The sequence below is a fragment of the Muscardinus avellanarius genome, assembly GCF_963383645.1.
Source record: "Muscardinus avellanarius genome assembly, chromosome: 21".
NCBI classification, from domain to species: domain Eukaryota; kingdom Metazoa; phylum Chordata; class Mammalia; order Rodentia; family Gliridae; genus Muscardinus; species Muscardinus avellanarius.
In genome coordinates, this window is record NC_137807.1 from 1,508,583 (window position 1) to 1,535,417 (window position 26,835).

At 51.2% G+C, this 26,835-nt stretch overlaps 1 protein-coding gene across 2 annotated transcripts; it reads left to right on the top strand.

Annotated features, from left to right (window-relative positions):
* On the top strand, window positions 1–26,835 carry BCL7A (BAF chromatin remodeling complex subunit BCL7A; the record flags this gene model as incomplete). Of its 2 annotated transcripts, none has more annotated exons than XM_080717951.1 (6): window positions 1–92; window positions 8,878–8,959; window positions 12,131–12,227; window positions 16,870–17,037; window positions 24,402–24,577; window positions 26,764–26,835. In XM_080717951.1, 6 exons carry the CDS (start codon window positions 1–3, stop codon window positions 26,833–26,835), a joined length of 687 nt encoding a protein of 228 aa, XP_080574077.1. The 2 variants fall into 2 exon arrangements, with proteins under 2 accessions (XP_080574077.1, XP_080574078.1); XM_080717952.1 differs by having other exon boundaries at window positions 24,402–24,523.

Below are 26,835 nucleotides of genomic sequence, written 5' to 3' on the forward strand. Positions count from 1 at the left end.
ATGTCGGGCAGGTCGGTCCGCGCCGAGACCCGCAGCCGGGCCAAGGATGATATCAAGAGGGTCATGGCGGCCATCGAGAAAGTGCGCAGATGGTAAGGGGGCGGCGGGCCGGGCGGACACCTGCCCGCCGAGACCCCCGCCCGCGCCCATTGTGCCCCCGGCCCGAGTCCGCCCCGGATCCGCCGTAGATCTGGGGGGCGCGGGCCTCGGGGTGCGGCCGGGCTGGCCGCGGGGGGGGGCGCCGGGTTTGTCCCCCGCACCGGGGGTCCGGGGGTCCGGGGGTCCGGGGGTCCGAGCGCCCCCAGCGCGGATGGCATCGCGGCCTCGCGGGCAGGGGGGCGGGAGGGCACGTTCCTTGGGTCTGGTTGGGGTCTGGTGGGGTCTGGTGGGGTTCGGTGGGTCCCCCCCCCCGCCCGCCTCCCGCACCGCGGCCCCCTCCCTCTCGGCCTCCGCGGGGTCTGACCCCGACCGCGACCCCCGCCCGGGCCAGGCCCCGAGCGCCAGCAGTCGCCAGCTTGGGCTGGACTTGTTGAAAACTCCCCGCGTCTCCATTTCAACTTTATTATGTTTTTTTTTTCTTTCTCTTTTTCCCACGGCTTAATCAGGGCCCGGGAGGGAGAGGAGCCGCGGCGCCGGGGTCCCCGGGTGTCAGCCCCCCGCCCGGGCTGCTCCTGACCCTTTTATTCAAAGCGCAGAGACAGGGCAGGCCCGGCCGGTAGGCTCCGTTTATGTTTGGGGGTGTCATTTCTTGAGTAACGCCTGGGTCTCTCAAAAAACCACGGGGCGAGAGCCTCGGGTCTGGCCGAGAGTCACAAGTTAGCTGTCCTTTCTGAGTCAAACCCAACAGAAAAGGCAAGGGGGAAAAAAATCAATAAAGTCCACGTGGTCCCGGGCCTCCTATGGAAGGCCTGTCTGCGGATGGCCGGATGCCCGGCCTTGGGCTGGGTTTGGCCCCACTGGGACAAAGAATTTTCACAACCGTGAGAAGGGGAGGCTTTCCAAAGTTGAGATCCAAGAGCCCGGTGCCGGCCGGAGCGCCCCTGCCTCCTTGGGTGCCTCGTGCCCCACTGGAGCCATTTAAAAATGGCAGAAACGGCTACAGGCCAGAACATACAGGAAAACAGCCCAGAGCTCTTCTCCTGGGGGATTCCCGGTGCGATTCCCTGTGGGAAGGCTGGAGTCCCCCCCTCTCCCAGAGACAGCCCCTGTGCGAAGAAAGATATGGTGTCTGGGCGGGCGGCCCTTCTGTCTGTCCCCTGCCCCGAGGGTGAGGGTAGAAAGGGCCCGTGCTAGCCGCAGTGCCCAGCTCCAGGAGGGAGGCGTGGCAGGCAGCCCCAGGTCCCCAGCCGGCCAGGCTCCTGCACCCGGTGACAGCTGCGGTCCAGGGCCGCCAGCTGCTCTGCCTTGAGGGCAGATGGTAGGATGGGCTTCCCACCCAGCCCGCCCCGCAGCTCCGAGCAGCCGGCCGGCCCTCCCTAGGCTTCCCAGAGGGATCGGGAGCCCTTGGGAAACAGCAGGTCCTGTGGTCTGCAGACCCTGGGCTTCTGGGATGTCCGGGTTGGGCTTCTCCTGGACTTCCTTGCTGTGACCTTGGGCAGTGAGGGGGGCCCTCATGCTGTTCCCTCCCAGAGCTGCTGAGGATGGGGTTCCAAGTGTCCTTGGTATGAGGTGGACTTTGTAGAAACTTGGTCCTCTTTTCCTCCCCCTTCTAAGCAAAACAAAACAAAACAAAAAAAACAACAACTTGGTCTTGTTGCTGGTTTCTCCAGCCCCTAGAAGCTGAGTCTGGCCCTCCACTGGGTCTTCCAGTTAGGCTTTTGGGCTGTTTATTAACTGGCCACTAACCATGCATTTCACCACTGGCCGGGTGGAGGAGTTAAGTTGCCAGATTGAGCAAATAAAAATATAGAACGCCCAGTTAAATTTGTATTTCAGATCAACAAGAAGAAGAAGAAGAAAAAAACCACCTTTTTTGGTACTAGGAATTGACCCCAGAGGCATTCTACCTCTGAACCAAACCTGTAGCCTTTTTTCCCCACCTTCTTTTATTTTTTATTTTTGCAGGTCTGGGGATGGAACCCAGAGGCATTTGACCTCCCAGCTACATCCCCTGCCTTATTTTTTATTTTTTATTTTGAAACAGGGTCTCACTGAGTTGCAGAGGGCCTCGCTAAGTAGCTGAGGCTGGCTGTGAGCCGCGATCCTCTAGTCTCAGCCTCCCGAATGCTGGGATGACGAGCGTGCGCCACCACGCCCGGCTCCACCATTTATTATTGCTGAAGCTGACCTCAAACCTGTGAGGCTCCTGTCTCAGCCTCCCAAGTGTTGGGATAACAGAGGGGTGTGTGTGTCTGTCTGTCTGTGTCTGTGTGTGTGTGCAGGCACGCACATGCGCGCGCATACTGGCATTGAACCCAGGGACATTCTACCTCTGAGCTACACCCCCAGCCCCACTGTATTTTTTAATTTGGGAACAGGGTCTCGTTGAGTTGTGGAAGGCCTCACTCAGTTGCTGAGGCATATTTTTCTTTTTTTTAAGGTACTGGGGATGGAACCCAGGGACATTCTACCTCCGAGTTACACCCCCAGCCCAGTGTTTTCTTCTTTATTTTGAAACAGAGTCTCACTGAGTTGCAGAGGCCTCGCTAAGTAGCTGAGGCTGTTGGCGAACCACAGTCCTCTTGTCTCAGCCTCCCGAATGCTGGGATGACAAGAGTGCGCCACCACGCCCGGCTTTAACAACAAAACATATAAAAGAAAAATAAATGCTTTTGCTGGAGATATAGTTCAGTGGTTAAACATGTGTTAGCGTGAACGTATCCGTGTGTTCAATCCCTGACACTGAAAAAATAATAATAATTTGTTTTGGTAGTATTGGGGATTGAACCCAGGGACATTCTACCTCTGAACTATACCCTCAGCCCTATTTTGCTTTTTTTTTTTTTTTGAAACAGGGTCTTTCTAGGTTGATGAGACTCTCGCTATTGGCGGAGGCTGTCCTCCAGCCTGTGATCCTCCTGTCTCAGCCTCTCAAGTACTGGAATGACAGCTGCCAGAAGTAAAATTTTAAAATGTTTCTAAATGTATCACATGCAATATTTAGAACGTACTTCTTGCACTAAAAAAATTATCACTTATATTAAAAAACCATCAGTTTATCTGAAATTCAAATGTAGCTAGGCATGTGTTCCTTTGTTTGTTTTGCGGTGCTGGGGATCAAACAAAACCTTATTGCGCCTCATAGTGCTAAGTGCGTGCTCCACCACTGACTCACACCCCCAGTCCTGTGTTTTATTCAGCGGGGAGTCCAGGTGCCTAGCAGCACCTAAGCCTACAGGGGAATTTCTTCTGGGCACAGTAATCCTAAAAATTCCTCCGGTGAGCCGAACATGACGGCTTGAGAGTACTTGTAAATATCCCAGTACTTGGGCGGCTGAGACAGGAGGATCACAGATTTGAGGCCAGCCTCAGCAACTGAGAGCCAGACCCTCTACAATTTATCAAGATCCTGTTTCAGAAAAGCCGGGCTTGGCGGCGCATGCTTTTAATATCAGCATTTGGGAGGCTGAGACTAGAGGATCGCGGTTTGTGGACAACCTCAGCTACTACTTAGCGAGGCCCTTTGCAACTCAGTGAGACCCTGTTTCAAAAAATAAAAAGACTAAAATATAGGGCTGAGGGTGTAGCTCGAGGTAAGATGACCCTGGGGTTCATCCCCAGTACCAAAAAAAAAAAAAAAAAATGGGCGTGATGGTGCACACTTGTAATCCCAACATTCTGGAGGCTGAGATAGCAAACTGCGGCCAGCCTCAGCTACTTAGTGAGGCCCTCTGCAACTTAGTGAGACCCTGTTTCCAAATAAAGAATAAGAAAGTGGGGCTGGGGATGTAGCTTGAAGGTAGAAAGCCCCTGGGTTCCATCCCCAGTAACACACACACACACACACACACACACACACACACACACAATTAAAGAATAAAAACTAGGGCAGAGGTGTAGCTCAGAGTTAGAATGCCCCTGGGTTCCATCCCCAGACCTGCATTAAAAAAAAAAAAAAAAAAATCCTATTTCAAACTAAATAAGCCTGGCATCGTGCTCACACTTGTAATTCCGGTACTTGGGAGGCCAGACCAGACAGGAAGATCGTAGCTCCGGCTTCAGCAACCTGGTGAGGCTTGGAGCAATTTAGCAAGACCCTGTTTTATCAAATAAAATAGGGCTGTGGTTATGGCTCGGAGGCAGAACACCCCTGGGTTCAATTCCCCAGCACTACAATAAATTAATAAAAAAAAAAGGCTGTGTGTGTGTGTGTGTGTGTGTGTGTGTGTGGGTGTGGCCTAGAGGTAGAACACCCCTGGATTCAATCCCCAGTACTACAAGGAGAAAAATAAAAAATACCCCTCTGCCAGCCAGCCCTGCCTCCCCGCCCGCGGGAGAAGCCCTGGCCTTGCGCTCTGGGCCTCCCCGCCCAGCTGCTGCCTCTCGGTCCTCCCTGTCCGTCTGGTGGCCCCGTGAGGCCGGCCGCGAGCCCAGGAGATGGGGAAGGGAGGCACAGTGGTGGGTCCCTCTCCAGGATGGTGGGCCAGGGTTGAAGCCAAAGGCCTGAGCTGCAGCGGGAGCAGGGCTCCGGCACCCCTCAATTCTTGGCCTGAGGGCCCGTTCACCCCGCTCTGGGAGAGGTGGGAGTTGGAGACAGGAGCCTGACCTGCACTTCTTTGGGGCGCCATCTCAGGGACCTCCCTGCCGCAGACAGGCAGGCAGAGCCGGCGTAGGCCCAGGTCCGGGCCCACAGCTGGGCTCCGAGTGCAAAATGTGGGATTTATTTGCTTGCGTGTTGGGGGTTGAACCTAGGAGTTTTCTACCTCTGAGCCACATGACCCCTGCCCTTTTTTTAAATTTTTCTTATTTTTTGTGGGTCATATTGAAAATGGCACACATTCACACCGTGCTTGGTGCCCTCCCCCCCAGCACTGAGTGTGCAGGTTGACCATTCACACTTCTACACATATTTGAATGTAGCGCCTCCATTAATCAACCTCAGCCTTCTTCCTCTCCTATCCTTCCATTCTAGCTTTGCTGAGGTCTCCCCTTCATTATCTGGAGTCCCTCTGGTGTCCCCAATGCTCCCTAGCTTGAGCATATTAGAGAAAACATGTCCCTTCTCCTTCTGTGCTCGGCTGATCTCACTTAACATAATGTTCTCCAGGTCTTTCCATCTTATTGCCAATGACATGATTTTGTTCTTTATATTGTGTGTATTTCCCATAATTTTGCAATCCATTCCTCTGTTGATGGAGACCTAGGTTGGTTCCATATTTTGGCTATTACAATTGTGCTGCTATGAACACGGGTATGCTTATGTTACTGTAGTTCTCTGATTTCAACCCCTTTGCAAAGATACCCAGGAGTGGTAGAGCCGGATCAGATGGCGGGTCCATTCCCAGTTTTCTGAGGAATCTCCACACTGATCTCCATAGCGGCTGAACTAGTTTGCACTCCCACCAACAGTGTAAAAGAGTTCCTCTTTCCCCACATCCTCGCCAGCATTTGTTGTTATTTGACTTCTTTATGCTTGCCACTCTGACTGGGGTTAGATGGAATCTCAGTGTGGTTTTGATTGTCTCCCTGATGGCTAATGATGTAGAACATCTTTTCATGCATCTATTGGCCGTTTGTGTCTCTTCTTTTGTGTAGTGTTTATTCAGTTCAGTGGCCCATTTCTTGATCGGGTTATCTATTTTACTAGTGTAGAGTCTTGAGCTTTTTGTGTATTTGGATATTAGCCCCCTACCAGACTGGTGGTTGGTAAAGATCTTCTCCGTTCTGTAGGTTTTCTCTTTAGGTTCTTGATGGTGTCCTTTGATGAGCAGAAACTTTTTAGTTTGATGCCATCCCACGTGTTAATTCTTGCTTTAATTTCCTGAGCTTTGGAGGTCTTGTTGAGAAAGTTACGGCCTGTGCCAATATGTTGGAGTGTTGAGCCTATGCCCTCCTCTACTAACTTCACAGTCTCTGATCCAATTTCCAAGTCTTTGATCCATCTCGAGTTGATTCCTGTGCGTGATGAGAAGTAAGGATTTAGTCTTTCTACACGCCCGGCTGTGTTCTGGGTGCTCTTGCCTCTTTCCCAAAGCCCCTCAGTGTCCACAGCTAGGACTGCCGCTGACGCACAATTTCCCATCTCTGGGCTTCCTGGGGACTGAGCAGAGGGGTCGCCAGCTGGGGCAGAGGGAGCCACAGACCCCTGCGGCACTCCGCCGATGGCCTTGGACATTTGACAGTTGTCTTGGCTCCTTGTCTGCCCGGGTGTTGCAAGTCAATCACCTTTATTAAAAATATTATTATCAGCCGGGCGTGGTGGCGCACACTTGTAATCCCGTACTTGGGAGGTGGAGTCAGGAGGATCACAGGTTTGAAGCCATCCTTAGCAGCTTAGTGAGGCTCTCAGCAACTAGTGAGACCCTGTTTCCAAATAAAATATAAAATAGGCCTGGAGGTATAGCATGGAGGTAGAAGGCCCCTGGGTTCCATTCCCAGTACCACAAAAAAATTAAAAAATAAAAAACACTATTATCAGCCGGGCATGGTGGCGCACACTTGTAATCCCAGTACTTGGGAGGCTGAGACAGGAGGATCGTGGTTTGCGGCCAGCCTCAGCTACTTAGTGAGGCCCTTTGCAACTTAGCGAGATCCTGTTTCAAAATAAAGAACAAAAAATAGGAATGGGTGTATGTAGCTTGGAGGTAGAATGCTTCTGGGTTCCATCCCCAGTACCGCAAAAAACAACAAAACAAAACAAAAACAACTATTATCGCCGGGCGTGGTGGCGCACGCTTGTCATCCCAGCCTTTGGAAGGCTGAGACCTGGAGGATCGCGGTTCGCGGACAGCCTCAGCTACTTAGTGAGGCCCTCTGCAACTCAGTGAGACCCGGTTTCAAAATAAAGAATAAAAAAATAGGGCAGGGGGTGTAGCTCGGAGGTCGAATGCCCCTGGGTTCCATCCCCAGACCCGCAAAAAAAAAAACAAAAAACAAAAAAAACAACTATTATCAGCATAATCAAACCTTGAATGTGTTGGTTTCCTGCGGCCCAGGGGAAGGAAGCTAGTTGAAGGCCCCTGTGTGTGAGAGGCTGTGAGCGTTTGCACAGAGGAGTCCAGCAACCCGCACTCCTCAGCCCTGTGTGTGTTGCCCGACTGATGCTGAGTGGACTCTACTTTGTTGTTTTGGTACTGGAGATTGAAACCAGAGGCATTCTACCGCCAAGGTACACCTCCAGCCTGACTTTATTTATTTATTTTTCTTTCTGATTTTACTTATTATTTGGAAACAAGGTCTCACCAGGATGCTGAGAGCCTCGCTAAGTTGCCAAGGCTGGCTTTAAAGCCACGGTCCTCCTATCTCAGCCGGCCACTGTCCTCCTATCTCAGCCGCCCCAGTACTGGGATTACAAGTGTGCGCCTCCACGCCCGCTGGACTCTGGGTTTTTGTTTGCAACAACAGCAGAGCAGAAGGTGTGCTGTGGGTTCAAAGCCAGCGTGCAGTCCTTGCTCCGCCGCCGGCTGTCTGTGTGACCAGGAACTAGTGGTATACCCTCTGTGGGCCTCTGTTTCCCCACCTGTAAAATGGGGCGACAGCGGTCGCTCTCTCTTGGCCTGTTGGGATGAGGCCCGGCTTGGCCCACAATGGCCATTGTGATCCTGGCTCAGCCAGCCGCTGAGTGTGTTCCTGGGAACACCCCTGACCCTGCAGGCACTTAAAGATCTTTCAGAATGAGGCGGCAGATCTTTGGGATTGTGGGGTGTGTCCGTCCTGCCTTCAGGAGGTAGCTGGCCTGGGGGACCACACCTTTTTTTTTTTCAGTACTAGGGATTGAATTCAGGGGCATTCTACCTCTGAGCTACACCCAGCCCTCATTTTCATTCTTTATTTTGAAACAGGGTCTCGCTAAGTTGTGGAAAGCCTCACTAAGTAGCTGAGGGTGGCCTCAAACCCACGACCCTCCTGCCTCAGCCTCCCAGGTACTGGGTTTATAGGCGTGTGCCAGCATGCCTGGTTTAAGGTTACTCTTTCCCTGCTAAAAGGGGCAGGGATGGAGGCCTGACTGGACTCTGCAAAAACAGAAAAGCGAGAGATTCGGTCACACTTGCCCAGTGTTTAGCACAAAGGCGGAGTGAGAAATGGCCGTAGTGTACTAATACAGCAGCCCCCCCCCCCTCAGGGAGCAGGTGGAGCCAGGGGACAGTCAGGGGTGGAGGTGTTTGTGGTTTGGGTTAGGTTAGCTGGGTATTTTTTTTTTTTCTTTCCTTTTCATTTTTTCTTTTCTCTTCTTTTCTTTCTTCCTTTTTTTTTTTTTTTTTTTTTTTTTTGCAGTACTGGGGCTCCATACCCAGCCCTTTTTTTATTCTTTATTTTTTGAAAAGGGGTCTCACTGAGTTGCAAAGGGCCTCACTAAGTAACCGAGGCTGTTCATGAACCACGAGCCTCCTGTGTCAGCCTCCCAAATGCTGGGATCACAAGCGTGCCCACCACACCCGGCTTTTCTGAAACAGGATCTTAATGAATTGTCGAGGGTCTGGGACCTCCCTTTTGGCCTGGGCCGCTGGTCTCTGCTCTTTGGGGGTGTTGCAAAGGGCAGTTGCCAGCAGGAGAGGGGTCACTCCCCCATTCTGCTGCCGAGCCCCTTCTGAGGGCGCGATGGGGTTTGGCTTGGCGGGTGACCCGCCCAGCGGGCCCAGCTGTGGAGGGGGCAGAGCTGGGACTGCAGCCCACTTTCATGGGTTGGGGCTAAGAAGTCCCAAGGAAGTGGGACTTGTACTCCCGCAGGGATGAGCAGGTTCCTGCCCTCTGGTAATGGCTCTTTCTGGTTCCCCACAGGGAGAAGAAGTGGGTGACCGTAGGTGACACGTCCCTACGAATCTACAAGTGGGTGCCCGTGACGGAGCCGAAGGTGGATGATGTGAGTAGGTGGGGCTGTCACGGGACGCGGGGCCTAGGACTGGGGCAGCCTGCTGGTGCGCGATGCCCGAGTTACCTAGAGGGGCTCCAGGGCTGGAGCCCTGCTCAGTGCGGCCACCAGAGGGAGCAGAATGGCTGTGGGTCCCACCCAGGCGGGCTCTGCCCCATTTGCAGACCCGGTTTTCCAGCTCTGTGGCTCTCAAGCCAGTTGCCTCCAAAGACCCTAGGTCAGTTACTCTGATTTCCAGGCACAATCTAGAACATTCTCTCCAAGAGGCCTTTAGAGGGACTGTTCTTCCTGCCTGGGCTGCCTACCTATTTGCCCAAACTCAGTCCTGTCATCCAGGAAGAGGGCTCAGAGGTAACCCACGGGGCTGGACGTGGTGGTACACACTTGTAATTCCAGCATTCAGGAGGCTGAGACAGGAGGATCGCAGTTTGCGGACGGCCACAGCTACGTAGTGAGGCCCTCTGCAACTCAGTGAGACCCTGTTTCAAAATAAAGAATCAAAAATAGGGCTGGGGGTGAAGCTCGGAGGTAGAATGCCCCTGGGTTCAGTCCTCAGTACCGCAAAACAAAACTAACTCTCAGGGCTCCAACCTCTCCTGGGACGGATATGGTCTTGACTAAGAAGTTTTACTGAGGGGGAGTCCAAGGTCTAGCTTTCTCTATAAAGATGAAAGCTAGCCAAGTGTGGTGGTGCATGCCTATAATCTCAGTACTTGGGAGGCTGAGACAGGAGGATCACAGGTTTGAGGCCAGCTCAGCAACTTAGAGAGGCTCTCAGCAACTCAGTGAGACCATGTTTTAATATGAAATAGGACTGGAGGTGTAGCTCGGAGATAGAATGTCCCTGGGTTCAATCCCCAGTAACACACCACACAGGTGGGGGCCAGGCTCCCTTCTCTCTTTACTTACCTGCTTCCTGGGCCCCAGGACTCCAGACAGGGCAGAGACTCTGTGTTGACACCATGGTCATAAGCTTGCCCCGGGTAGGCCGGTGTTGAGCTGAGAACTCAAGTGTTTGCGGTCCCTTCTGGTTCTGTCCTGACCTCCTGAAGTTACCAGGGCCACTCCCCTCCAGGGGACAGAGACTCGGTTTCTCTGCGAGTCTCTGGAAGACGACTAGAGCCTCCCAGCTCCTCGAAGGCAGCGCCTGGCTCCGGCCCATGCCCGGGCCTTGCGCGTCATTAAGTGGTGTAGAAACGCCAGTTGCATTTGAGACGATGTGGTCCCTGCTCTCAAGGAATTTCTAATCTCGTTGGGGGAAGATAATTATAGAATACAATGAAACAGACAGTAGGAAAGTGCCAAATGGAAAATGGTCAAGGAGTAAATGTAGTATCTGGGCCGCTGGAAGGACGGGCAGCTCCAGGCTGAGCAAAGAGCGCTGAGTTTATTGTGAAAACAGCCTGGCCCTGATTATCCTGCAGCACCAGACAGGTCACCCTATAGGGGGAGGGTGGGGGGCTGCTCCCACTTCTGTGTAGGGGAGCGGACAAGCCCAGTTGCAGGGTTTCTGCACTGAGCAAATACCTTGTGTCACCAAGATAATTCCTAGGAGGTGCTCCAGAGCACTAATACCATTTTATTTCTGAGCCGTGACTTGCAATACACTGTTTTGCCCGCCTCTCTTTTCTTCTACTGTCATAATTTCTAGGCTGGCTGAGCATCTCAATAAAATGGAGATTCTTGCCAGGCGTGGTGGCGCACGCTGGTAATCCCTGCACTTGGGAGGCGGAGACAGGAGAATCGCGCAGGTTCGAAGCCAGTCTCGCTGGCTTAAGAGACCCTGTTTCCAAATAAAAATATAAAAATAGGTCTGGGAGTGTAGCCCGGAGGTAGAAGGGCTTCCAGGAACCCCAGTACCACCAAGTAAATAAATAAATAAAAATAAATACATTTATATATAATTATATATTATATATCAGAGCCTGCCGAGGGAGGGGTTAGGCCGGTGCTGGAACCAGTGAGGCAGGAATCGGAGCCTGCCATGAGGCAAGGCCGGTACTGGGGCCTCCGAGGCCGGGATCGGAGCCTGCTGAGGGGTGAGGCCGGTGCTGGAACCAGCGAGGCCGGCATCAGAGTCTGCCAGGTGGCCAGGCCTGTCTCAGCCTCCTGAATGCTGGGATGACAAGCATGCACCACCACGCCCACTAAAAGCAGATTTTTAAGATGATTCATCTAGGTGTCTCTGTACTTGGGAGGCTGAGACAGGAGGATTGCAGGTTTGAGGATAGACTCGCCAAGTAGGGAAATGCTCGCCAACCTAATGAGACCATTTTGAAATTAAAATAAAACAAGTGCTGGTGGTGTAACTTAGAGGTGGAATGCCTTGGGGTTCAATCCCCGGTACCAAAAAAAGAATATTTTTTAAGACGATACACATATTATAAAATTTACTCTTTAGCTGGGTGTGGCGGTGCATGCTTGTAATCCCAGGATTTGAGAGGCTGAGACAGAATGATTGCAGGTTCCAGGCTAGCCTCAGCAACAAAGGGCCCTCCATAACTTAGTGAGACCTTGTTTCAAAATAAATAAGAATATAGGACTGGGGGTGTCGCTCAGAGAAGTATAACACCCTTGGGTTCAATCCTTAGTACCACGCTTGTAATCCCAGCATTTGGGAGGCCGAGATGGGAGGATCCGGGTTCGCAGACAGCCTCAGCTGTTACTTATTGAGGCCCTTTGCAACTCAGTGAGACCCTGTTTCAAAATAAAGAAAAAAAAAATAGGGCTGGGGGTGTAGCATGGAAGTATAATGCCCCTGGGTTCTATCCCCAGTACCGCAAAAAAAAAAAAAAAAAAAAAAAAATGCAAGTCAAAGAAAAGCCAGGCATAGATTTAATGGAATTAAATAATCACGCTAAGCCGGGCATGGTGGCGCACGCTTGTAATCCCAGCATTAGGGAGGCTGAGACCGGAGGATCACGGTTCAAGGCCAGCCTCAGCTACTTAATGAGGCCCTCCGCAACTCCATGAGACCCGGTTTCAAAATAAAGAATAAAAAATTGGGCAGGGGGTGTAGCTCAGAGGTCAAATGCCCCTGGGTTCCATCCCCAGACCCGCAAAAAAAAAAAAAAAAAAGAAAATCACGCTACACTCTGGTTGCACACGGGTGCGCGCGCACTCGATTTAGTAACTCGGTTTCTGCTTCATTTTCCCCTCCAGAAAAACAAGAATAAGAAAAAAGGCAAAGAGGAGAAATGTGGCTCGGAGGTGACCACGCCGGAGAACAGCTCCTCCCCGGGGATGATGGACGTGCACGGTGAGCCGCGCCGGGCGGGAGCACTCGGCGTGCTCTTACTCCTCCCGCAGTTTGCTCAGGACCAGGAGGCCTCCGTGCAGGGAGAAGGCTGCAGGAGGAGAGGGAGTTGCTTTGCCCCTGCGCCAAGCCAAGACGCACAAAACCAACCAGAGACCGAAAAATCAAACCCTCTTTGCCGGGCGCGGTGGCCCACGCTTGTCATCCCAGTGCTTGGGAGGCTGAGACAGGAGGCCAGCCTCGGCTACTTAGCGAGGCCCTCTGCGACTCTGTGAGGCCCTGTTTCCAAATAAAGAATAAAAAATAGGCCTGGGGGTGTAGCTCCGAGGTAGAATGCCCCTGGGTTCTGTCCCCAGTACTCCCCCAAAGAAAAATAAAAAATATATAAGACCCTCTTTTCCCTCTGACAAACACCTCTCAGATGTTTCTGTCAGCTTAGGGTGCCCAGGAAGATTGGGGGCAGTATATATATATATCTCTTTTCTGTCTTAATGACATCTTTTCTTTTCTCTTCTTTTCTTTTCTTTTTTTCCTTTGTTACTGGGGATAGAACTCTGGGGTTTTCTACTTCCGAGTTACATCCCCAGCCCTATTTTTTATTCTTTCTTTTGAAACAGGATCTCACTGAGTTCAGGCAAAGGGCCTCGCTAAGTAGTTGAGGCTGTCTGTGAACCGGGATCCTCCCGTCTCAGCCTCTCAAATGCTGGGATTACAAGAGTGCACCACCATGCCTGGTGTGTGTGTGTGTGTGTGTGTGTGTGTGTGTGTGTGTGTGTGTGTGTTTCAGGGGGTTGAACACAGGGATATTCTACCTCCGAGCTACATGCCCAGCCCTATTTTATTTTCTTTTATCTTATTTTGAAACAGGATCTCACTAAGTTGCAGAGGGCCTAAGTTGCTAAGGCCGGCCTTGAATCTGTGATCCTCCTTTCTCAGCCTCCCAACTACTAGGATTACAGGTGAGTGCTACCACACCTGGTTTAGTATTTTCTATTTGCTTTGCTACTGGGAAGCTCCAAACTGGATTTATTTTTTCCTTTCTTTTCTTTTCTTTTTTTCTTCTTCTCATTACTAGAGATTGAGCCCCAGGGCACTCTACCTTGGAGTTATACCCCCAGCCCTATTTTTAATTCTTTTTTTGTTTTGTTTTGGTTTGGTTTGGTTTTGCTGGTACTGGGGTTCCTGGGAACCCTTCTACCTCCGGGCTACACTCCCAGACCTATTTTTATATTTTTATTTGGAAACAGGGTCTCTTAAGCCAGCGCGGCTGGCTTCGAACCTGCGCGGTCCTCCTGTCTCCGCCTCCCAAGAGCAGGGATTACAAGAGTGCACTACCACGCCCAGCTTTATTTTTAATTCTTTATTTTGAAACAGGGTCTCACTAAGTTGCAAAGGGCCTCACTAAGTAGCTGAGGCTGGCCGGGAACCTGTGATCCTCTAGATCACAAGGCCTCCTAGATAAAGTCCTTGGCAGGATTAAATGAGATAATCTCTTAAAAGCCTGAGTGAGCCAGGCATGGGGGTGCAGGCCTGTAATCTCAGTACTTGGGAGGCTGAGACAGGAAGATCGCAGGTTCTCGGCCAGCCTCAGCAACTTAATGAGACCCTGTTTCCAAATAAAAAATAAAATAGGGCCGGGCGTGGTGGTGCACACTTGTAATCCCAGTACTTAGAAGCTGAAACAGGATCACAGTTTCAGGAACAGCCTCGGCTACTTAGCGAGGCCCTCTGCACCTTAGTGAGACCCTGTTTCAAAATAAGGAATAAAAAATAGGGCTGGAGGTGTAGCTTGAAGGTAGAATGCCCCTGAGTTCAATGGCCAGCACCACAAAAAATAAAATAAATAAGTAAATAATAAAATCAGGCTGGGTGTGGTGGCTCACACTTGTAATCCCAGTACTTAGGAGCCCGAGACATGAGGTTCCTGGCTAGGTCCCTGTTTCCAAATAAAGAATAGCCGGGCGTGGTGGCGCTCGCTTGTCATCCCCGCGCTTGGGAGGCGGAGACAGGAGGATCGCGCAGGTTCGAAGCCAGCTGCGCTGGCTTTAAGAGACCCTGTTTCCAAATAAAAATATAAAAAATCGGTGTCTAGGAATGTAGTGTGTAGGTAGAAAGGTTTCCAGGAACCCTAGGACCACCAAAAAAATAATAATAATAAATAGGGCTGGGGGTGTAGCTTGGAGGTAGAATGCCCTGGGTTCCATCCCCAGTACTGCAAAAAAACAAAATAAAATAGGAATAAGGGTGTGGTTTAGAGGTAGAATGCCCCTGTGTTCCGTCCCTAGTAACACACACACACACACACACACACACACACACACGCACGCGCACAGCTTTGGAATGTTAACCGCCACCATGTACAAAGCTTTAGTATGCCAAGCATCCGGCCGAGCCTGTTTCAAGCATTATCTCACTGGGATCTAATAAGCTCCATTTTGCAGATAAAGAAAACCAAGGTTCAGAGAGATGGCGCAAGCCGCCTAACTTGACCTTAGCAACTTCACGGCTGCCGGTGCCCGCGCTGCTGTTCAGCTTCCTTTAATAAGCGGACCCCAGGCTTATGGCCTGGACTGAGGCTTCCAAAAGCCCAGAAGGAGCCGGGCGTGGTGGCGGTGCACGCCTGTCCTCCCAGTATTTGGGGGCTGAAACAGGAGGATCATCGCAGGTTCAAGGACAGCCTCCTCAACTTAGCAAGACCCTGTTTGAAAAAAAAAAAAAATAGAATGGAAGCATAGCTTGGAAGTGGAATGTCCCTGGGTTCAATATCCAGTACCACAAGCAATAATAATAATAATAATAAAATTAAAATTAGTCTCTATCCAAGAAGATATGGAGTAAGGGGAGGTGTGTCCTGGCCCCTCCAGCTCTGCCACCAGCCTGTCCATTAACTTCACTGCAAAATGACTTCTCCCCCCTGTTATTTTTTTTCTTTTCTTTTTGTGGTGCTGGAGATCGTACCCACTGGCATTTGACCTTCGAGCTGCACCTCTAGCCCTATTTTATTTTATTTTTTGGCATTGAGGATTGAACCTGAGGGCATTCTACCTCCAAGCTATACTCCCAGCTCTACTTTATTTTTATTTTGAAACAAGGTCTTGATAGGTTGATGAGTCTCACTTCTTACTGAGGCTGTCCTTGAGCCAGCGATCCTCCTGTCTCAGCCTCCCAAGTACTGGGTTCACAGGCGTGCACCGCCACCACCTGTGTCCCCTTTTTCTTTTTAATTGTGGTACTGAGGATGGAACCAGGAACATTCTACCTCCAAGGTACACCCCCAGCCCTATTTTTATTCTTTGTTTGTTTGTTTCTTTCTTTCCTTATTTATTTATTTTTTTGGTGGTACTGGGGGTGGAACACAGAGGCTTTCTACCTCCGGGCTATACTCCCAGACCATTTTTAAAAAAAATATATATATATTTTTTTTCTTTTAATTTGGAAACTGGGTCTCACTTAGTTGCTGAGAGCCTCACTAAGTAGCTGAGGCTGGCTTTGAACCTATGCCATCCTCCTGTCTCAGCCTCCCAAGCGTGGGGATTACAAGCGTGTGCCACCACGCCCAGCTCTTATTTATTTATTTTTTGTCATACTGGGAATGAAACCCAGAGGCTTTCTACCTCCAGGCTATACTCCCAGACCTATTTTTGGAAACAGGGTCTCAGTAAGTTGCTGAGAGCCTCACTAAGTAGCTGAGGCTGGCTTCGAACCTGCGCCATCCTCCTGTCTCAGCCTCCCAGGTGCTGGGATTACAAGCACGCGCCCCCCCACGCCTGGCTATTCTTTATTTTGAAACAGTCTCACTGAGTTGCTAAGGGCCTCACTAAGCAGCTGAGGCTGGCCATGATTCATGATCCTCCTGTCTCAGCCTCCCGAAACCTGGGATTACAAGTGTGCACCACCCTGCCTGGCTCAGCGCTGAAGCCTTTTTTTTTTTTTTTTTTTTTTTTTTTTTTTGGTGGTACTGGGGTTCCTGGAAGCCCTTCTACCTCCGGGCTACACTCCCAGACCTATTTTTACATTTTTATTTGGAAACAGGATCTCACTAAGTTGCTGAGAGCCTCACTAAGTAGCTGAGGCTGGCTTCGAACCCGTGCGATCCTCCTGTCTCAGCCTCCCAAGCGCGAGGATTACAAGCGTGCGCCACCACGGCTGGCTGCACCGAAGCCTTTTAAAGTAGATCCCATGTCAGGACTTTTGAATCCATACCTCCTGTGCCGTTATCACTTGTAACAAAATTAACAATAATTCTTTTAGCTTTTTTTTTTTTTTTTGAACCCAGGGGCATTCTATTATACGCCCAGCCCTATATTTTTTATTCCTTATTTTGAAACAGGGTCTCACTGAGTTGCAGGGAGTCTCACTACTTGCTGAGGCTGTCCAACCTCCCGTCTCACCTCCCAAGTACTGGGATTACAAGCGTGCGCCACCATGCCCGGCTATTTTAACTCTTGAAACAGCCTCTCACCAGGTTGGTGAGAGTCTCGCTACTTGCTGAGGCTGTCCTGGAACCTGCGATCCCCCTGTCTCTGCCTCCCAAGGACTGGGATGCCAAGCTTCGCCACCATGCCCAGCTGCACCCCGACTTTTCTGGTGCTGCCTCTCCTCGCAGCTGCAGGATTTTATCCCGTGCCCTGTCTCCCCCACGCAGATGATAACAGCAACCAGAGCTCTATAGCGGACGCCTCCCCCATCAAGCAGGAGAACAGCAGTAACTCCAGCCCCGCGCCAGAGCCCGGCTCCGCCGTGCCCAGCGACGGCGCCGACGCCAAGGCGGACGAGGTGCAGGCCGACGGCAAGGAGCACCCCAGGGCTGAAGGTAGGTGCCCCGGGCTGTGGCGCACGGGGCCTCCCTCCAGCCAGTCGGGCCAGGAGGCCGTGCCGAGTGCCAGCCCAAGTAACAGTAAAAGGAAGGTATTACTAGAACTTGTATTCTTGTGCAGCCATTAATAATGAGACCATCTGAAGCCGGGCGTGGTGGCCCACGCTTGTATTCCTGGGACTTGGGAGGCTGACACAGGAGGATCACAGGTTCGAGGACAGCCTCAGCTCATTAGTGAGTCCCTGCAGAAGTCTTCAAAATAAAGAATAAAAATAGGCTGGGGGTGTGGCTCAGAGTTAGAATGCCCCTGGGTTCAATCCCAAGTACCACAAAAAGAAAGAAAGAAAGAAAGAAAGAAAGAAAGAAAGAAAGAAAGAAAGAAAGAAAGAAAGAAAAGTCTAAATCCAGGTGTACTGCCGCATGTTTATAATCTCTGTACTTGGGAGGCTGAGGCAGGAGGGTTGCCGGTTCGTGGACAGCCTCAGCAAGTAGAGAGACTCATCAACCTAGTGAGACCCCGTTTCAAAATAAAAGAATAAAATAGCTGGGGGTGTAGCTAGGAGGCAGACGCCCCTGGATCCCATCTCCAGTGTCACAAATTAAAAGTTAAGGAAAAGATATTAGAAAATGAGACAATCTAGTGGAGACTTACAAGTAGAAAAAGGAAGCTCAGAGTGGTTGTCCACGCTCGTAATCCGAATACTTGGGAGGCTGAGGCAGGAGGATCGCGCGGGTTCGAAGCCAGCCTCAGCTACTTAGTGAGGCTCTCAGCAACTTAGTGAGACCCTGTTTCCAAATAAAATATAAAAAAGGTCTGGGAGTACAGCCCAGAGGTAGAAAAAGCCCCTGGGTTCCACCCCCAGGACCACCAAAAAAAATTTTTTTAAGTAGAGAAGGGGGTTGGGGAGACTTGCCGGAGGGGCAGGCAAGGCCTCACTGCGGCGACACAGATACACGAGGTTGAAATTTGGCGAGCAGGGTGGGGCGGGGGTCTGGGAGAGATGGCAGACAGGAGGGCGCGGGCGCTAAGGCCCTGGACCAGGCGCGTGCTTGGCGTGGCTGGAGAGGCGCTTGGGGGCGACTGGAAGGACAGAGGCGGCTGGGCCTGAGCGCGCTGAGCTCGTGAGGCCACCGCACCCAGCCGGGGTCTGACGCCGGCACGGAGCCGCTGGAGATGTGGTGACCTGGCTGGAGGAGCTGAGGTCAGGAGGGGACCCCCGGAGCTGCAGTTGTCCGGGTGGGGAGAGGGGTGGCCGGCGCGACCGGAGGCCGAGAGGCTGGGAGAGGAGGTCTGTGTGGATACGGGTATGTGTTCGTTTATTTTGAGATGTCAACCAAAATACTGTGATATGCTCCTGTATTGAATTTGGCAATTGTTATTTGGGGGATTTTTTTTTTCTTTTCTCCTTTGTAAGTGTTTTTTCCTAGGACTTTTTTTTTGTTGTTTTAGTACTAGGGATGGAACCTAGGGGCGTTCTGCCTCCAAGCTGCACCCCAGCCGTTTGTGTGTGTGTGTGTGTGTGTGTGTGTGTGTGTGTGTGTGTGGTTTTTTTTTTTTTTTGAAACAGAGTCTCACTGAGTTGCAAAGGACCTCACTAAGTAGTAGCTAAGGCTGTCCTCAAACTGTGATCCTCCTGTCTCAGCCTCCCACATGCTGGGTTTACAAGCGTGCGCCACCACAGCCGGCTTTCCTAGGACATTTGAAAATAAAGTTGTAGACTTCAGCACAGTTAATTCCTAAACACTTTAGCATGAATCTTTTTTTTTTTTTTTATGGTACTGAGGATTGAATCCAGGGGCATTCTACCTCAGATCTATGCCCCTAGCCTATTTTTTTTTTTATTTTGAAATAGTCTCACTAAGTTGCAGAGGGCCTCACTGAGTAACTGAGGCTGGCACGAACCTGCGATCCTCCTGTCTCAGCCTCCCAAATACTGGGATTACAAGCGTGCCCACCGCGCCCCGCTGAATATCCTTTTTTTTTTTTTTTTTTTTTTGTGGTACTGGGGTTCCTGGAAGCCCTTCTACCTCCGGGCTACACTCCCAGACCTATTTTATATTTTTGAAACAGGGTCTCTTACGCCAGCGCAGCTGGCTTCGAACCTGCCTCCTGTCTCCGCCTCCCAAGCGCGGGGATTACAAGCGTGCCCACCGCGCCCCGCTGAATATCCTTATTTTAAGATGATTCATAGCCGGGAGTGGTGGTGCACACTTGTAATCCCAGGATTCGGGAGGCTGAGACCAGATGATTGCAGTTCGTGGACAGCCTCAGCTACCTAGTGAGACCCTGTTTCAAAATAAAGAATAAAAAATAGGGCAGGGGTTGTAGCTCGGAGGTCGAATGCCCCTGGGTTCCACCCCAGACCCGCAAAAAAAAAAAAAAAAAAAAAGATTGACAAGGCACATGATGTTTGTAATCCCAGTATTTGGGAGACTGAGACAGGAGGTTTTGGCAAAAAATAAGTAAATAAATAAATAAACAATAAGTAAGTAAATAGCACTGAAAGTTGCCTCTTGCGCGAGGTCTCTGCAAGGAGGGAAGGAGGCCGGGACGTCAGCAGAGGCCAGTGGGGCCTGGCGCAGAGGGAGGCCTGGGGCCGGAGACCAGCTCTGTAGAGGGTTCACGCGGGATGCTGGGACAGGTGTGCCCCCCTCCGCATCCCATCCTGGATCCCTCCTTCCTGGATTCTCCCATCCTGGATCCCTCCTTCCTGGATTCTCCCATCCTGGATCCCTCCTTCCGCCCTCCCCAAATTTTTATGGTACCGAGGATTGAACCCAGGGGCATTCGACCCCCGAGCTACACCCCCTGCCCTATTTTTTATTCTTTATCCTGAAACCGGGTCTCACTGAGTTGCGAAGGGCCTCGCTAAGTAGCTGAGGCTGTCGGTGAACCGCGATCCTCCGTTCTCAGCCTCCCGAATGCTGGGATGTCAAGCGTGCGCCCCCGCGCCCAGCCCTCCAGCCCTTATTACTTTTGTTTGGAAACAGAGTCTTGCTAGTTTAATGAGAGTGTCACTGCCTGCTAGGGCTGTCTTCAAACCTGCCATCTTCCCTTTTCTCAGCCTCCCAAGTCCTGGGATGACAGATGTGTGCCCCCACGCTCGACTTCATTCTGGACTCTTCATGGCCCTGGTCTTATTTCCCCCCATATCGAGGGTCTGCGTCTCTGCCCTAAAGGGGCAGTTAAAGTCCATCTGTAGGAATTATATTTTGGGGTAATACTTCCATAACTAACATTATTTATTTCCTTATTTATTGATTGATTGATTTTTGACACTGGGGATTGAACCGAGAAGCATTCTACCTCCAAGCTATACCCTCAGCCCTATTTTATTTTTTATTTGGGAACAGGGTCTCCTTAGGTTGACGAGACCCTAGGTGACGAGGCTTGCGGAGGCTGGCCTTGAACCTGAGATCCTCCTGTCTCAGTCTCCCATGTATCGGGTCCAGGCCTGCGCCACCATGCCCGGCGTAAGTGCCACGTGTTGCCCCTATGACCTCTCCTCCAAACTTCACCTCCACCAAAGGCTTTGTAGGTGCCGAGAACCACACCAGAGTCCACCCCAGCCACGGGGCCCGCACCCACCTGCTTGAGCCCAGGCTCCCGGGGCAGGAGGACCGGCCCGGGCGGCCGTCCAGGTGGCTGGACAGGGCCAGGCAGGCCGCCACCCGCCCTGGCTTTGAACTTGTTTACTGCTGGCTGAGTTCAGGGAATGACATAATGTCCGAGCTCCCTGGGCTAAATTTAGGCCCCAGGCAAATAATTTCCCCTGGGTAGGTTCCAGCAGCAGCTCGCACAGAGAGGAAGGCCCTGAGCCTCCGGCCTGCTCCCACCGCACCTCGGGAGTCTGCACCTGGGCCTGAGCCCGAGCCCACATGCAGGGTTGAAAAGGAGCTGTGGAGCCGGGTGTGGTGGGCACGCTTGTCATCCCCGCGCTTGGGAGGCGGAGACAGGAGGATCGCGCTGGTTCGGAGCCAGCCTCGCTGGCTTAAGAGACCCTGTTTCCACATAAAAGTTAAAAAATAGGTCTGGGAGTGTAGCCCGTGGGAGTGTAGCCCGGAGGTAGAAGGGCTTCCAGGAACCCCAGTACCACCAAAAAAAAGAAAAAAAAGAAAAGGAGCTGTGGCCAGAGAGGAGCAGACACAGAGCAAACAGATATTTTAGGTCAGTAAAAATTGTAGTGTGTGTGTGTGTGTGTGTGTGTGTGTGTGTGTGTGTGTGTGGTGCTGAGGGCCACACTAGGTAGCCGAGGCTGGCCTCGAACCCAGCTCCTCCAGCCTCAGCCTCTCAAGTACTGAGATCACAAGCGTACACCACCCGGTATCGCCTCTAAAGGAAACTCTGTGCCCAGGATGCAGTCACCTCCCCTTCCCCGGCAGCCATCCACCTGTATTCAGTCTCAACGGATTTGCCTGTTCTGGATATTTTATATAAATGTCATCAGAAACCAGGTGTGGTGGCAGAGGCCTATTATCTCTGTGCTTGGAAGGCTGAGACAGGAGGATTACTGGTTTGAGGGCAGCCTCAACAACCTAGTGAAACCCTGATTCTAAGCAAAACATAGAAAGGGCTGGAGGTGTAGCTCAGAGGTAGAACGCTCTGGGGTTCAGCCTCCAGTAACACACACACCAAAAAGAAAATGTTCCGCTGGGCGTGGTGGCGCACGCTTGTGATCCCAGCACTTGGGAGGCCGAGACGAGAGGATCACAGGCTCGCAGCCAGCTTCAGCTGCTTAGCGAGGCCCTCTGCAACGTAGTAAGGCTCTGTTTCAAGATAAAAATAAAATAAAAAGGGCTGGGCGTGTAGCTCAAAGGTAGAATGCCCCTGGGTTCAATCCCCAGTACTGCAAAAAAAAAAAAAAGTCCATGCAACTCTGTGAGGTCGGTAGCGTCTGGATTCTCTGACTTGGTATCTGTAAGGTTCTTCTGTGTTGTCCGTATTTCAGTGCTCCTGAGCCCTTCTTACTTAGTACTTTGAAACAGAGTCTTGCTAAGTTCCCACAAGCTGGCCTGGAACTTGGGGTCCTCCTGCTTTGGCCTCCCAGATACCTGAGATTACAGACCTGTGCCGCCATGCCCGGCTGTCTTCATTACTTCCAAATATATACCTAGGAGTGACATTGCTGGGTCATATGTAAATTCTGAGTTCTTTTGTTTTGTTTGGGTTTTGGGGTTTTGTTTGTTTGTTTTGTTTTGTTTTTATGGTGTTGGGGATTGAACCCAGGGGCATTCTACCTCTGAGCTACACCCCCAGCTCTCTATTTTTTTTTTATTATTCTTTATTTTTTATTTTTTTTGTGGTACTGGGGTTCCTGGAAGCCCTTCTACCTCCGGGCTACACTCCCAGACCTATTTTTACATTTTTATTTGGAAACAGGGTCTCCTAAGCCAGCGCGCGCGGCTGGCTTCGAACCTGCGCGATCCTCCTGTCTCTGCCTCCCAAGCGCGGGGATTACAAGCGTGCGCCGCCACGCCCGGCTCCGGTTTTATTTTTTTATTTACTTAGCAGAAGAGGGATCTGAGGCCGAGTCACTTGTCCCACAGGAAGCCTGTAGCAGAAGCAGTCTGGGCAGTATTTGAACCCCAGATCTGTCTCCAGACCTCCTTCCTGCTCCTCCTTATCCCAGGCTGTAGGCGGGACCTAGCCTCAGCAATGGAAGACCTTGGTTTTTCTCTGGGGCAACAAGAAAGCCAGTCAGCGCCAGCCTCATGAGCCCTGGCCAGTGCTGGGTCTCCTGGTCTGGCCTCAAGGGATCGGGGCTGCTGGTCTGGGCAGGAGCGGGGCACCGGCCAACCACAGCGCTTTGTCCCTGCTCGGCCTCCCTGGAGGAAGGATCTTGCAACTGGTACTGGCCCAGCCCTGCGCCCCAGCCTGCCTCGGCCCCAGACAGCCGCCATTTCTTCACTGTCCGTGTAATGCTCCCTTGACGCTTAATTTAACCCTTGACCTTATTTGTCCTTTATTAATTTCTGCCTTCCAAACCCCAGAAAGTAAGGCTTGGTTGCTTATGCTTTTTTGTTGTTGTTTGTTTTATTTTTATTTTCTACTAGCGATTGAACCCAGGGGTTTTCTATCTCGGAGCTAGATCCCCAGCCCTGTTTCATATTTTAAATTTTGAAACAAGCCGGGCGTGGTGGCACACGCTTGTAATCCCCGCGCTTGGGAGGCTGAGACAGGAGGATCGCTCAGGTTCGAAGCCAGCCTCAGCTGGTTTAAGAGACCCTGTTTCCAAATAAAATATAAAGTAAGTCTGGGAGTGTAGCCCGAAGATAGAAGGCCCCTGGGTTCCATCCCTAGTACCACCAAAAAAAAAAAAAATTTTTTTTTGAAACGGGGTCTCTTTTCATGTGAGAAAGGCCTTTTAATGTGCTTTATTTTTTGAAGATTTAAAGAAGTTTATTAAAAAGATGGAAATATAGAGATAGTTACAGCCCTGTGCCTGAGAGAGAGGGACACGGGGGCAATCCGAATGGAAATACCCTTAATGTGCTTTTTAAAAGTGGGTAATCATGCCAGGCGTGGTGGTGCACACTTGTCATCCCAGTACTTGGGAAGCTGAGACAGGAGGATCACAGGTTCAAAGTCAGCCTCGGGAACTTAGCCAAGACTCTCCACTACGAAGGGTTTCTAGGAATCCAGTACCACCAAAAAAAAGAAAAAAAAAAGGCAAAAAGCTGTGTAGCCATCTTGTAAACTCTTGTGCCTAGAGGGGAACCTGGAAACACTTCTGTGTGATTGCCATTTGGGGAGGTAGGAAAATTATTTCCACGTTGGGGGGGGGCATGTATCTGGAGAGACGGGAATAAATCCTCTAAAATGTTCCGTGGTGCGAGATGGCAGGTGATTTTAATGATTGTTTTTTCCTATTGTTTTCTGCAATGATCAGGCAATGCTCTGACCACGAGAAGAACAGGCATCATGTTGAGAGAAATGTTCGCAAAGGGTCAGGTCTCTCCAGTGTTCCCTGGGAGGAAGATGCTGGCGCTTTACAGAGACAGGGGAAGAGGCTTTCCTGATGGCTGGCTCTCTGCAAGAGAAGTCGGCAGCCATGATTGCTGGGCACCGCGGGCCCACTAGAGGGCGCCAGGCACCCGCAGCATCTTAACTGTTCTCCCACCAGGCCGCTAATAGGTGTGCAGAGGAGAATTAAGAGACCTGCAGGCTGCCCGCGCCCCCTGCTCCTTAAAACCGCCTCACCAACAAATAAACAAGCCGTTTCCCAAGCCCCGGCCCCTCCAGACCCCGAGAGACACCAGCCCCCAAACTACCCACTTCTGGCTATTTTTAGCCCTGTTTCCATCTGGTATCGCATGTCACACATCTGAGATCGGCGTCTGTCGTCTTGCTTTTCCCGCAGACGCCTCTGATGAGCAGAACACGCAGTCTTCGGTGGAAAACTCGATGAACAGTTCAGAGAAGGTAGACCGGCAGCCGTCCGCAGAGTCGGGGCTGGCCGCAGAGACGTCCGCAATCTCTCAGGTACTGAGCCAGGCCCCAGAGGGCCCGCCCGGGCGGCCGGGACCGTCGAAAGGGGTCTTGTTGTTTTATTTTGTGGTTGGACGGTTGGAATTGTCACTTTTATGTCAGGCAGGGTCCGTGAGTAGCATTCTGTGTTCTGCTCCGAGCACCAGCGCCTCAGTGATACAGGAGAAGTTAGGCACTTAACCAGGCCCAGCCTCAGTTGGCCCGCCACCACCTGGGCCACGGACCTGTTGTAGACCGCAGTGAGGATTAAACAGGCAGCCTAAGCCGGGCGTGGTGGCGAACGCTTGTAATCCCTGCACTTGGGAGGCGGAAACAGGAGGATTGTGCAGGTTCGAAGCCAGCCTTAATAGAACCTGTTTCCAAATAATATATATATATATATATATATATATATATATATATATATATATATATATATATATATATATAGGTCTGGGAGTGTAGCCCGGAGGTAGAAGGGTTCCATCCCCAGTACCACCAAAAAAAAAAAATAGGCTGGGTGTAGCTCAGAGGTAGAACACACCTGGGTTCCATCCCCAATACCGCAAAATAAATAAATAAATAAATAAATTTAAAAGAATAAAAAAACAAGCTGGGTGTGGTGGCGCACGCTTGTAATCCCAGCATTCGGGAGGCTGAGACCGGAGGGTCGCAGTTCACAGACAGCTTCAGCTACTTAGTGAGCCCCTTTGCAACTCAGTGAGACCCTGTTTCAAAATAGGGCAGGGGGTGTAGCTCGGAGGTCAAATGCCTCTGGGTTCCATCCCCAGACCTGCCCAAAAAAAAAAAAAAAAGAATAAAAAATAGCTGGTTATATAGCTCTGGGTTCCATCCTCAGTACCACAAAAAATAAAAATATAAACCAAGCAGCCTGAGCCAGCGAGATCTGCGGGGCCGCTGTTTTTGTTAGTCGGGGAGCGCTGGGGCATGGCACATCCCTATAATCTCAGTACTTCTGTGACAAGAGGATCACGGTTCAACACCAACGTGCAGTAACCCAACACAACCCTGTTTATTTTTTAATTAATTAATTAATTAATTAACTTAGTATGTGTGTGATACTGGGGATTGAGCCCAGGGGCATTCTACCTCTGAACTACACTTCTCGTCCAGTTTTATATTTTATTTGAAAACAGGGTCTTACTAAATTGCAGAGGGCCTCACTAAGTTGCTGAGGCTGGCCTTGAACCTGCGATCTTCCTGACTCAGTCTTCCAAGTACTGGGATTATAAGCATGTGCTACCATGCCAATTTAAGACCCTGCTGTTTATTAATTAATTTATTTATTTATTTTATTTTATTTATAATGGTGCTGGAGATTGGACCCAGGGGCTTCTATCTCTGAGCTACACCCCCAGCCCTATTTTATTTTTTTTTGCAACAGGGTCTTGCTAGGTTGTTGAGAGTCTCACTACTTGCTGAGGCTGTCCTTGAACTTGTGATCCTCCTGTCACAGCCTCCCCGCAGGCAAAGATTACAAGAGTGTGCTGCCCCATGCATCTCAAGAGCCTGTTTTAAAAAACAAAAGAATACAGAGCCAGGCAGAGTGGCTCACTACTGTCATTCCAGTACTTGGGAGACTGAGACCGGAGGATCGCAGGTTGCAGGACAGCCTCCGCAAGCAGTGAGACTCTCAACCTAGTGTGACCCTGTTTCAAAATCAGAATAAAATAGGGCTGGGGGTGCGGCTTAGAGGTGGAATGCTCCAGGGTTCCCAGTAAGACACACACACACACACACACACACACATACACACACACGCACACAGCGCCGAGGGTGCGCCCTGGCCAGGCACCTGCTGCCACGTGGCGGAGTGGGTCTGGGCTTTCCTGAGATGGCCCTAGAGTTTGGCCTAGAGTTTGGGCAGAGGGGCCAGAAACTATACAGATAATTGCCCTCGTCGCTAATTACAGATGCGAAGATGGCTCCCGGGAAACCTAGTCCAGGCTGGGCCGGGGTCGGGCCAGGAGCTCGGAGGCACAGGGAGCAGCACAGGTGACGATCCCGGGTGGCCGTGCCCAGCAGGGCCGGGCAGGAGCAGGGGACACGGGGCTTCGCTTACTCACGGCCACATTGGAGCGCGATGCTCTCCAGGGCTCCGGGACCTCGTGTGGTCCACGCCGGGCTCGGCCAGCAACCGCACGGCCGCTCCGCCTCGCCCCTGGCCCGAACCCCTGTCTCCTGGCCTTATTTACCCATCTCTCTCCTTTTTCTCCCCCACCCCGCACCCCAAGGATTTGGAAGGAGCGCCACCATCAAAAAAGATGAAGCCGGAGGCCTCCCATCAGAACTCCGAGGAGATGTAG